Source organism: Anopheles coustani, chromosome 2, assembly GCF_943734705.1.
Source record: "Anopheles coustani chromosome 2, idAnoCousDA_361_x.2, whole genome shotgun sequence".
Classification (NCBI taxonomy): domain Eukaryota; kingdom Metazoa; phylum Arthropoda; class Insecta; order Diptera; family Culicidae; genus Anopheles; species Anopheles coustani.
Window position 1 is genome coordinate 205,107 of NC_071289.1, and position 12,683 is coordinate 217,789.

Sequence of the window (12,683 nt, forward strand, 5' to 3'; positions counted from 1 at the left end):
TCGCTGGAATATGATAGAGCAGATTGTGCGTGTTTTTGGCGGATTTGATAGCCAACTCAAACGAGATTATCAGCGGGGTGCGCATTACATTTGCGTTTTCATCGAAATGGAAAAAAAAATTTCCAATTGAAAAAAGTTATGATGCAAGGAATCTTATGTTTTTTATGGCTATGGAAGCTTTAATTTTCGTTCATGTATTGTTTCACCAATACTGCCAACCACCACAGATTGCCTCTTGAGGAATTGCATGCGCATCTAGTTATTCCTACCAATACTTCCATCTACATTACAACGTGACGAGTTGGAGTGTTCCAGATTTCCGATAACCTTTATTCGTTTGATAACCAGTTGTCTCGCTACCACTCGTAGAAATGTCAGCTTCAAGTGATCAAGTTTATTATTCGGTTGACCAATTTGGTATAAGTAAAAGAGATTTAGAGACAATTTGGCAAACATATTTTAGATCCCATCACGCTGTGCAAGTACATGGACGAGTACGTTCTTTTGCAAAGGACCGTGTCGGATATCTTGGAGATCACTTCATGTTGGTGTTGGAATCCAGTGAATGTTCCGAGTCCTCAGTAGAACTATTCCTCAAAGTATTACCATCAGGCATTCCTGCCCTTACTGATTATCTGCATTCGATAGGAACTGCTCGTAAGGAGTCCAATATGTACCGTGAATTACTTCCAAAAATGGGACAATTTTCCCGTTTTGCTCCACAATGTTTCCTTGCATTAGAACCAGCTGGACAACTGTTAGTATTGGAGAATCTACACGTTCAAGGTTTCCGAAACATTCCCAACGAATCAGCTGGCATTTTCGATAAGGAACATTTAAAATGCGCATTGGTTGCCCTGGCCAAATATCATTCTGCTTCGTTGCTTTTAGAGAAGGAAACTGGCGAAAGTTTAATAGTTCTTGCCCCAGGAGTGTTGGAAGAAAACGCTTGGGTTCGAAAAGAAAATAATCCAAGAGTGAAAGAACTAGACAATGCAATAGATGTTTTACTTGCAATGGTACGAATGATTGAAAAAGATAATCCACAACTAATAGCGATTCTGGAGAAACTACCAAAGTTTATGCAACAAATCTACGAACTCGTAAAACCATCCAGCGTATACAGGAATGTTGCTTGCCACGGTGATCTTTGGTCCAATAATATGATGTTCCGATATACTGCCGTTGATGGACGGTCGATACCGCTGGAGTGTTTGATAATAGACTATCAGTTCACACGGTACGCTCCTCCTGCATACGATTTAAATATGCTCATCACCCTGACAACAACTGGCCACTTTCGACGGATTCATCGCGAGGAGCTGATTCGGTTCTACTACCAACGAGTGCTAGAGGAGCTGAAATGCCATCATTTGGATTGCGATTTACCTGGCGAACTAAACGAGGAATCGTTTTACAAATCTTGTGAAACGTATAAAATATCCGGCTTAATTGACAATTTTCTAATGAACCACGTTACGCTGCTTCCGCGAGACTATGTAAATAAGATATTTTCTTCTGCTGAATGTTATAATAGTTTTAGCGGAGAATCCAAAATCAAAATGTGCTTAGAGGTCTTAGAGAACGATAAGGTTTATCGTGAGAGAATCATAGGTATAATTAGAGATTTAATTGAAGTTATATAATTTGAATTTTTAGTTTGTAATACCATTCATAAGTTTTGCTTTATTCAAAAACGTTGAACATAGTGTACTAATAAAACTTGTAAACAGTAGGGTAGGGTTCTAATAAATTACAAATTCACACCCAAATTCATTCACATATTCAGTGTACAGTATTATTAAGCTATTTATGGAGAACCTTGATAATCATCGAATGGAATGGTGCATTTTGATATGCTATTTATCAACCAAATACTCTAATATTTCTGTTACTATGTCATCCATGGTTTCACGATAGAAACGATCGCAATCGTAATATTTTAAAATAAAATCATCCCGATTTTCCATAGATATCCGTGTGTAGGTATCGGGATCACTTTCGTGTAACTGATCCAATACTCCCGTGGGAAAGTTGACGAATCCTTGCAGCACACCAGCCCAAATGAGCCCAACTATCCTATAGTATTTAAGACTCCGCTCAAATTCTTTCCTGGAGAGTATAGAACGGCCATTCAGACCGAAGCTAATTAGCTTACGTTGCAGAGATTCGTAATAGTATTCAATGTACGAATCTGTAGAACATTTTCGCTGCACACGATTTGTCAGCTGATACAGAGCACACATGAAATCGAAAGCGGGAGGTAAATACCGTGCCAGCTGAAAATCTACCAACACACAGTCTATCGGATTAGTGAAATGGTCATCTTTTTCGGCAAACTTGAACAAAATATTGTTAAACCACAAGTCACGATGAACTATCACCGAACGAAACTGATTCGTACATTTCACTAGGGTGTAGCTTTGCTCCAAGACGCTCCACAATTGGTCTTTGATTGCTGAACGCTGTGACGCATCATTCGCAAGTCGATTTAATGCAATTGCATAAATACCCTGTAGTAAATGATAGTTAACAAAGAATTAGCACATTTAGTAAAAATATATTTGATTCTATAATCCTAATTTAGCGCCACTTACTTTTAGACCTGCTACAAACCAACCACTTTTCGGTGTGAAGGTGGTTTCAAACAGTATTTCATCATTGAAAAGTGAACCAATGGATTTTCCTTCAAGGTGCTCGATTTCAAACTGAATAGAACATGCATGCATTTGGGCCAGGCGATCGAAGACCAATTTCATATGAGCATCATTGAAGGGCGTTTGAAATGGCATAGCTCGAAATCCCGATTTTGTAAGATCTTCCATGACTATCAAGTCGCTTCGAGCTAGAAAACATTCTGGAGCCCACTTCATCTCGTCGATCGGCTTGCGTTCGTAGCTTTGAAAGATCTTACTGTACAAGTCAGCTTCCTTCCGAAAAATGCCCCATTCTTCTACAGCAGTTTTCAGGACCGCATCATGATAAGGAAGCGATTTTGCAAAATATTGCCTTGATTCAACGACGTTGGATTCCTGCAGCAGTTAAATTTGTTATTTTACATTCAGTTGCTAACGCTGAACCAGAAGATTGCGTAACTTACAGCTTGAAAGTGGATTGTGATAAAGAAGTACTGGCCTAGATAACCTGGGTGACCAGGAAGCTTTTTGATTTCATATTTTAAAATGTTTATGCTTGCATTACGAGAAAGTTTAACATCTTGGCGAATTATAATAGCACAATCGTCTTTGGAAAGGATACCGTCGCAAAAATTCATCGTAAGACGTAAGAAGGTTGCGGAGAATTTGTGAAAGTGACCTTACCGGATAGCGCAAAATAGCAAACTGAAGTTACGGCTCTTGAAGCCAGTTCCACTTTAAACGGCTTGAAACAGATTCCTACAATGAATAAATCTGTACTTAATTGAATTATCTTGCTAGATGCTGTTTGCAAAGATGTTAGCCTCATCCACTAGTTTGCGATATCTCTGTCGCTCTCGTATCACTGAACTGTGACTGTGTAAATATATATCATTAAAATTGTGCTTACAGCACCCAATTAAACATACATATTTTAAAAACTCTTATCATTTGTGAGCACTTCTGCTGGCTTCTGTAATTGTATGCGCCAGTTCAAACTAAAATAGTAAATGTAAAAGGAGGTAAACAATAATCTTTTGTGATATAAATTGAATTTGTCTTATCATGTGACTTTATTCACGATTAATTAATTCCTTACAAGAAACATACAATTTGCTATGAACATTTATTCTCCATACGTTACCCTCACGTTCCCCGGGTTTTGAGCGAAACGTCAAAATCAGCTGCTTATACGCCATCCGTGATAGCCATTTTGAGGGCACGATATCATTCATGGTAATTGTGTGACATTTTAAACACCTGAAACACATTATTGTTGAGAACGGCCAATAGGATAGAGGTCTTGATGGGAAAACATTACAAGTACGCATCGATCTAAAGTAGATCTATAGAACAGTGACGTGTACGCTGCATGCAGAAACTATCTGTCTAGCAAATTGTTGAAAGTGGAAGAGCTCCCATTGCTCCACTTTGTATCGAATCTGTCGGAATTACAATGTGGAAGTTTGAAAGCTAAGGAAAAAAATAAACCAACTTCGTAGACCACTACCATATTCAGCCAAATAGTTTGAATACGCTGAACTTTCCACCCATTGCGTTCGGGTATACTGATATGGTGGTTTTGTTGGAGTTGATTACGTCATTACAGTGAGAATAAGCAAATCATCGTGCGCTAGAAGCTATTAGTTTGGTTATCAAAGCTACGATCGAACATTTTAAGCGTAAGGTTGCTATGTGGAAGAGGCTATGGATCCCGTGAACTTAAAAGTGATCAGTAAAGAGGATGTTCAAGCCGTGCTGGAGCACAGTAATATTTCTTACGGCAAAGTTGAATCGTATTGCTTGAAACGACTAGCTGATGAACCCATCGGATATTTGGCGGACCATTTAACGCTACGGGTAGTACTGGATAATGGTGCACAAAACGAGCAAAAGCAACCAGCAACCAAAGCCTCCAGGAGGGTAGCTACGAACGCTATTGCGTCATCGAATTCGAATTCCGTTTCATACTTCGTGAAGATGCTTCCGGAAACTAACCCTAAGCTAGCCGAATACATAGGAGAGATGGGGTGCTTCAGTAAAGAAATATTCGTCTACAGCAAGCTACTGCCGGAGTTGACCCGGAATGTACGTGGCATTGGTACGTTTGTGGCAAGCGTGTACCTGACGAAGGATAACAGCCTGATTGTCTTCGACGATCTTAAACAACAAGACTATACAATGATGCTCGATAGAGGTTCGAGTTTGCTAGATCAGGCGCATATTGAAGTGGCGTTGAAAACCATCGCTAAATTACATGCAACGTCTTTAATATACGAGGAATGCAACAATATCAAGCTGGCTGATGCGTGCAGAAAGCTCACTGATACTAATGGGAGGAATATGATGGAAGAAAACGTGTACGTAAATTGCGACAAATACGTTCGAACAACGAACTTGGAAAACTGTATTGAAGTAATGTGCGAAGTAACTAAAAGGATCGATAAATACCGAAATTCAGCCCAGCTGATCTATATTCTGGAACAGATTCCCAGATTGATGAGGAGAATATATGAATTCGCCAAAACTTCGGAAAAGTATCGAAATGTATTGAATCATGGGGATCTTTGGTGTAACAATATCATGTTTAAATACGCAGAGTTGGCAAATGAAGGCAAGTACCATTAGTGATAATTTATGAAATACTGTTTGACCTTATATGCAAAATTAATTAAAATTATATTATGTTTTGGTTCATTTCACAGTACAACCGATCGATGCCAAACTGGTTGACTTTCAATTTTCTCGCATTGCTCCCCCAGCGTACGACGTCATGGCTCTGATAATGATATCTACCTTAAGTACCTTTAGGGAGCCTCTTTTAGAACACTGGAAAAATGTGTACTATGATCACTTAAAAACGTTTTGCAAAGCTAATGAGGTTGATGTAGAAACAATTCTACCAAGATCCGTTTTTCTTGAGTCGTGCCTACACTACCATCTAGCAGGATTAATTGAAAGCTGCATGTATTTCCACTGGCCACCGGAGCAAGATTGTTATGAGTGGAGCGACAGTGTATCGGACGAATTTGACTGTAAATCAAACTCGACTGTTTTTGTTCGTGCAAGCATACGGGGTTTCGAAAAGTACGAACAATACCGTAATCGTATAAGTGATATGATCACGCAGATTGTTGATAAATACGTGATAGCACAATAAAGAAAGTATGGTGGTTTAAGGAGCAAATTCCTTGCGAGTATTATAATTCTTTTCAAAATGATTAAACATGTAAAAGTTGCAAATGCTTATTTTGAGTCATAACCACTAGTTTAAAAAAAACGCAGCATTGCAAAGAATTTAACTTCAGTTTTCACCAGGATAAACCTAGTTATCATCCAGTACCTTATGATTGGGCAAATTAAACACCAGACTGGGGATTCCTCAATTAATCTGTTGATTATAAAAATAAACTATGAACGTATCAAAAAAAGTGATACTTAGGTTGATGATGTCGGTTATATTAGAGCGACTTTGGGAAAATTAAACGGAGTTTTGACAATCGATGAGACGACCCCTGCGTTAGAACAGTTGTAGCTGTCATGGCGAGGCTACGATCCCACCTCCTGTTATATGGTATGGAATTGAAATCACGGATCATAAGCAAGATTTTTGCAGCAAAACGTAAATAATGGAATCAATTTGCTTGTGCTGTTTGATGGAAACTATATCTTCTTGCAGGCTTGAAGCCAATTGTGAATTCTCACCAGAAGAGTGTAACGACGTTTTACCATCCTACATTCCTTTCAGTGAAATCTATTCTCAACTTACTCAGATTCAGCCATTTACGAAAGGATTACCTTCCTCGCTAATGCCGAACGTAATATGTCTTCATTGTGCAGTTATGTTGAAGGATTTTTATCTGTTTCGAATAAGAACTCAAAAGTGCTACGAAGAGCTTCAGACAAAGGCCAACATTGCTCAGATAATAAGTCATCTGGAGAAGAGTAGCGTTGGTAGCGTTAGATCTGAAAGAAATGAAGAAGACATTGGGCAAATTGCAGTTGGTCAAGGAGTTAATCAAGGAGTCAAGGAGGAAGAGGTCCCAGAGAAAGCTTCAGACCACGCCCAACGAAAAGGTCCATTTCGCTGTACGGTATGCGAAAAAGTATTCAAAATGCGCAAGCTTCTTTTACGCCATGAGGAAATCCACCTTCAAGAGAAGCGTCATCATTGTCAATATTGCAACAAGGATTTCGTTGCCAAAGCGTCGTGTTACAATCACGAATTAAAAGTGCATGGACATCGCAAGAGTAAAAAAGAGCCTCGCAACAAGCAACAATACGTAAAAAATCCAAACGACGATGAAAATTTGTGTGTACTGCTTCAAAGCAAAGCCAATTTATCAGCAGTGATGTCAATGGATAAAAAGCGTTGCGTAGAGAAACTATTCCCCTGTGATCTTTGTTCAAAAAGCTTTACACGAAAATCGTCATTGAATGATCACAAAATGGTACTTCATGCCGGAATAAGACAGTACACATGCCATATTTGCAATCGTGCATTTGGTAAAGAAGATTCTCTAAAGACACATTTAGCACAACATTTGGGTAAAAATCACCGATGCATATTGTGTGGTAAAGCATTCGCCAGAGGTAGTTTTCTACGTAAACACTTGCAGAATCACGATTCTCCGGAGTCCGCACGGAAATATGAATGTTCAATTTGTCTTAAAAGGTTCATCGCTAGGAGTCATCTATCCGATCACGAACGTATCCATACCGATAAGCGCCCCTACAAGTGCAATGTTTGCGGTGATTGTTTTCGACAGAAACAACAGCTGAAAATTCACAGTTACCAACATTTTGGTAAGCCTTTCCGATGCAACGAGTGTAACGAAGGGTACGGATCACGATCGAGACTCCAAGCACATGTAGAGAAACACTATCGGAAAGCAAACGAAGCAGAAGAAGATGCCACACCAGTGCAACCTGATTTTGGCGATAAGGTAGTAAATGAGGAGATACTGAATGAAATTTGCTTCCAAATTGATTCTAATCCAATAATTTTACAAAACATTGAAGCCGATGGTGTCAGCCTTATTTGCAGTAATAGCGAACAAATAGTTTTTCTAGCAGATGATGATAGTATGAACCTTTTGCCAGAGATGTTAGGCTAGTAATATTACTGTAAATAATTTTGAATTTGTATGCAGGAGTGTTCCCCAACATAAAGTACGAAATAAATTAATTAAAATTTAATGGTTAACAAAATGTACCAGGAGATTTTGTATAATTCTCTAACACAAACCTACAGTCATTCCGACCACACGTGTCGTTTTTACGTCAAGTAAGGTGACGAAATAATATGTAATGCAGTACGGACCAGAATAAGCTATGCTAAGCAAAGTTCTGCTCTGGTATAAATGCTGCGGTTGAAGATAAGGTGATATCTAATGGGGGTATTTGCATTGCTTATCGCTTTCTTTTCACAGTCTTGTCCTTCTGTTATATAAAAGAATCCGAACGGTCTTTTGCCACTTCAATTTTTGAACTTGAAGGTGCTGAAGTAAGTAGAATAATTATCCACATGAATCCATCGACAATTGGTCTTTCCGAAGATGATATCGAAGCTGTAGTTAAAAGCTATATCAAGGACAAAAGAAATCGCGTCAATGGCAAATTTCGGTTGGTGTCCTACCAAGTGCGGCGTCTTAGTGAAGAACCCGTAGGTTATTTAGGTGATCACTATATACTTGACGTGAATTTGCGTGAAAAAATGGTTCATTATTCGCCAGAAGAGGAAGAGGAATACGCTGAAGAAGAGTACATAAGCTTCTTTTTAAAAGTACTGCCAGAAAATGTACCAAAGTTGGCGGACTACATCAAGGAAATGGGATGCTTTCGGAAGGAAATATTGTTGTACAAACATCTCATTCCAAGATTGCAGGACGTGATGATCGGTACACGAGCATTTGTGCCCACGGCCTACTACACAAAGGAAGAACGAATGGTGGTTTTCGAGAATTTAAAAACGGACGGTTACAGCATAGTGCAAGGTACGAAGAATTTGCTCGATTTTGATCATTTGAAAGTGGCACTCCAAGCAGTAGCAAAACTGCATGCCTCGTCCTTAATCCTGGAGGAGCGCTCTGGAGCTCCTATACCGAAATTGTTCGTAGGGTACCTGAACGAAAATGCTTATGTATATGATGATGATCACGTGCGTAAAGCTAACTTAGAAAATGCCATTTACGTCCTGTGCGAGATGATTAAACGCATTGATGTGTACGCAAGCTTAGAACGACTAGATGAGATACTAACTAAGTTTTCGGACGTTGTGCGGAAGATTTATGACTTTAGCATACCCTCGGTGCTATTCCGTAACGTGTTGAATCATGGCGATTTGTGGAGTAATAACGTGATGTTCCGGTACGAAATGATTCCTACAAGCGTTGAAAGTAGTATGTGTAGCGAAGGTAAGTCTGTTGGACCTTCTTACTGAAACCCGTGGATGAGAAAGTGAGGGTTTTAAATATCTCTTCTTTGCGATTCCCATGATAAGGGCGTCTGGCAGAGTTCGAGAAAGCGACGTCCGACCGTGAAGAATCGAAGGAGCTAGAAGCAGCTGCAGCACAGGCATCGAAACAACCAGCCTGTTCTAACGGTGAGCGTCGTCGACGAAAGCGTTCATCCATCAAGAAGCCAAATCCATTCGAAGTGTTAAGTTTAGGTAACTGGTCCGAACCGGGTGGTACTCGTCCATCGAGTTGCATATTAATCGACTTCCAAATTGCACGTTACGCACCACCGGCCTACGACGTTCTATCCTTATTAATGTCCGCAACCACAAGAATCTTTCGGGAGCGTTATCTCGAGGAGTTGTTGGATGTGTACTACGACGCTCTGCGTGCTGAACTCGATTGGTTCCATCGGGATGTGCGAGAGGTTTTTCCAAATGGTTTCCCTTCCTTTCACGATACGTGTGATCAGTATCGACTCGCTGGACTCATCGATAGTGTACTGTACCGCCATGTGACGATGCTCCCGGTCGAGCTCGTAGCCAGATGTCGCGAAGAGCATCGACTACCTGGCTCTGTTGGCAGCCCCCACCAACCGGGCGACCGAAACGCCGGAGTGGACATTTGCCTACAAGCTTGGTCCCAATACGATGATTATCGGTTACTTATGACGGATATGTTGTCCGATTTGGTCGACCGTTATATACTGCAGGTTTGAAGAAACAGATTCTATGGTGCCCGGATTATGATAGTTTTCCATAGCAATAGGCATTAGTAACGTAGACCAAATCAGATCGTGATGAGAAAAAAAGGTTTTAATTTAAGACATTTTTAGCCAATAGCTCCGGATGAAACACATACCAGTAGAGGCAACACACGTTGATTTTCAGGTGGCTCAACTGACTTCATCTGGTATCGTGCGCGACTTTCGACGAAACTCTGCGCCTCCCCCTTGAATCTAATAGTAAAAGAATTACTTTTTACAAATGGGAAAATGGATATCGAAGCTGTACTGCCTCGCACGGAGTATGACGCATCATGTGTACTTTTCACTAGCCGAAAATATTATTGAATCATTGTTCTTTAGCCACTTGCCGCTTATACCTAAACGCTTTACAAAGTATTTATTATGTTCTTCGGGAGATTTCAATAGCTTCCTAAGGGGTGACGAGAAGCTTTCGTAAAAATCGAATGACCGAAATGCTTGCTGAGTTAATCGACACATATTGTTTGTAGCGTATGTAACATTCAAGGGTTGCATTGTGGCTAGGCAGTTGGAAGAGAGGAATCATTAATAATTCATAATACACGTACAATGCCATTTCCATCAAGCGGGTGCGAGAGTTCATCATTCCGTATCTGCAATTATGTTAAGAATTCGTCATACCAACTGTATCATTTAGTCGCACTGCTTCTGAACTGGCCACCACGCTACCGTCACCATGCGGATTGGAAACATCCTAAAGGAGTACTTAATAAATTCCACGTTTCATGGTGTTAAATTTATTGCTGATGACTCTTACCATGTTACAGAGCGGTAAGTGTTAGCATATGTTTCCCAAAAAGTCAGGACAAAACATTTAAATTATTTTATGTTCCATGCAGCGTCTTTTGGATAGCATGCGTTATCATTTCTTGGATTGGGTCTGCATTTCTCATCGATGCTTCACTCGAGGCATTCCAAACCAGTGCTATTTCTTTCGTGGTGGAAACAAGCTACCGTGACTGGAACACGCGCTTTCCTTCGATAGCAGTGTGCGAAATGCGAAATATGGAAAGAATTCAGGCCATTGCGGATGAGTAATTGTTTCGTCCTTTTAAGCACGATGGACAGAAAATGAAGGCATATTTTTTCCATCCTACCATTAGGCTGTGGGGTGAAGATCACGATTTCGCCATGGAAGAAGTACTGAACGAAATCGGTTACTTTCGCGGAGAGTCCTATCACACCGTCAACGAATGTACGGGGGAAGACAAGGCAGAGAATTGCTTTTCCGATAACTTTACCACATACGCCGAGTTGGTCCGGAGTTCGTGCGAGGAAACGCTTGAAGATTGCTACTGGAATGACAAGCCGTTCGATTGCTGCCGATACTTTCAGCCGATGGAAACGGAATTGGGTTTGTGCTATGCTGTTAACTCGCTGCAAACCAGCGCCAAGCATCCAATTAAGCTTAATATGATCTCAAATAAACACACCGGGCCGGGAAAGCTGAGCATTACCGTCCTCACCGAAGCGTACGTCTACACGATCGGTGAGGAAGAGGTTCCCAATTTGATCACCCCGAAGTCGGATGTTCTGCTTGTAGATCATTACATTGCCTACAAGAGACATATATCCATCAAGGACATCGAAAACGACCCGGAGGCGAAGCAGGTCAGCGTGGCGCAAAGGAAGTGCCGGTTCGCGGATGAAAATAACCTTGATGTCCATCGTTACTACAGCTACAGTGCATGCTCGGTCCAGTGTCGTAAGGATAAGCAGCTGAAGATTTGCAACTGCACCAGTCATTTGATGCCAAACACTGGTAAACATGTATCTAGTTTGTGGGTTAGACAGCATTTTACAAATTGAATGTTCATATTCGTTTAGATTCATACTTGAAGTGCAACATGTCGGGTTTAATTTGCCTTAATGAGCATTACGAAGACCTCACGATTGTCATACCCAGGTGGGCAGTCGGCCGCAAGGGGGTTGTTTGTGATTGCTTACCTTCGTGCACAGAGGTGGACATCGGTATTGTGCATGATTCACGCGAAAGCATCTTCGATTCTGACCGACGCTATTCTACTATCGAGATCCAACTGTCCGCTCTGCCGACTGAACGTTACAAGAGAAATGTGGTCCGTGGTCGCCTCGACCTAGTCGGTAAGGTGTCGTCCCACTCTTATCGGCACATAGATTTAGCATATTTCTCATTTATTTTGTTTTCTCAGTGTCGGTCGGAGGTACAACGGGGCTATTCGTTGGAGCCAGTTTGTTGTCGTTTGTGGAAATATTTTACTATTTTTCCGTGCGACCTTATGGAACGCGATACATGCGCAACCAGAACCAAAATACAGCACAGCCCTAATACTATTCTGAAATAATAACCGCGGGACTACATTACACCGTACCATACCAAAAAACTGGTACGGTCAGGTGTCAAAAATCGATTCTGGTATGGTGCGCTGCAACCCAGAAGTGCAGGGTGCTCGCAGTCACTTGACCGTACCAGTTTTTTGCCTGACCACGCTGTAATGTGGTCCCGCGATAACAAAGCTATATATTTTTAAATATACTTTAAAAAGATAAATAAATAATCGTTGTATAAAGTATTCTGTAAATATCTGAACTGCATAATGTTTGATTTCCAGAATCAGGAAACTTATGTGGCAAAATTAAACAGTTTACCCTATTGATTTATAAGAAATAAAAAATCATGCACCTTCTTCTTCTTCTTCTTGGCGTAACAACCGTCTTGGTCATACCTGCCCGTTAAGGGCTTAAAAGACTTTTTCCCTTTGCGTACGTGGATTGTCAGTCCTCTCGTACAGGGGAGGGTCCGGTCTCGGTTGGAATTCGAAGCTACGCCGTCGAGGTGGTGAG

General features: G+C 40.8%; 6 protein-coding genes across 6 annotated transcripts; 5 read left to right on the forward strand and 1 right to left on the reverse strand.

Annotated features, from left to right (window-relative positions):
• Positions 1–78: 78 nt before the first annotated feature.
• On the forward strand, positions 79–1,766 carry LOC131263295 (uncharacterized). The gene has a single exon (XM_058265471.1). The coding sequence runs from the start codon at positions 372–374 to the stop codon at positions 1,644–1,646; it is 1,275 nt and encodes a 424-aa protein (XP_058121454.1). The 5' UTR covers positions 79–371; the 3' UTR covers positions 1,647–1,766.
• Positions 1,639–3,275, reverse strand: LOC131263296 (uncharacterized). Its single transcript, XM_058265472.1, has 3 exons — positions 3,101–3,275; positions 2,598–3,032; positions 1,639–2,513 (listed from the first exon to the last, which is right to left on the reverse strand). Exons 1-3 carry the CDS (start codon positions 3,272–3,274, stop codon positions 1,860–1,862), a joined length of 1,263 nt encoding a protein of 420 aa, XP_058121455.1. The 5' UTR covers position 3,275; the 3' UTR covers positions 1,639–1,859.
• Positions 3,276–3,891: 616 nt separating this feature from the next.
• Positions 3,892–5,867, forward strand: LOC131262739 (uncharacterized). Its single transcript, XM_058264805.1, has 2 exons — positions 3,892–5,250; positions 5,342–5,867. Exons 1-2 carry the CDS (start codon positions 4,344–4,346, stop codon positions 5,794–5,796), a joined length of 1,362 nt encoding a protein of 453 aa, XP_058120788.1. The 5' UTR covers positions 3,892–4,343; the 3' UTR covers positions 5,797–5,867.
• A 353-nt stretch (positions 5,868–6,220) lies between these two features.
• LOC131263112 (zinc finger protein 347-like) lies at positions 6,221–7,840 on the forward strand. Its single transcript, XM_058265266.1, has one exon. The coding sequence runs from the start codon at positions 6,266–6,268 to the stop codon at positions 7,751–7,753; it is 1,488 nt and encodes a 495-aa protein (XP_058121249.1). The 5' UTR covers positions 6,221–6,265; the 3' UTR covers positions 7,754–7,840.
• Positions 7,841–8,163: 323 nt separating this feature from the next.
• Positions 8,164–9,812, forward strand: LOC131265715 (uncharacterized). The gene is made up of 2 exons (XM_058268018.1): positions 8,164–9,052; positions 9,139–9,812. The coding sequence occupies exons 1-2, from the start codon at positions 8,164–8,166 to the stop codon at positions 9,810–9,812; spliced, it is 1,563 nt and encodes a 520-aa protein (XP_058124001.1).
• Positions 9,813–10,536: 724 nt separating this feature from the next.
• On the forward strand, positions 10,537–12,168 carry LOC131267269 (sodium channel protein Nach). The gene is made up of 5 exons (XM_058270100.1): positions 10,537–10,631; positions 10,700–10,894; positions 10,964–11,622; positions 11,688–11,963; positions 12,032–12,168. Exons 1-5 carry the CDS (start codon positions 10,537–10,539, stop codon positions 12,166–12,168), a joined length of 1,362 nt encoding a protein of 453 aa, XP_058126083.1.
• The last annotated feature ends 515 nt before the right edge of the window (positions 12,169–12,683 follow it).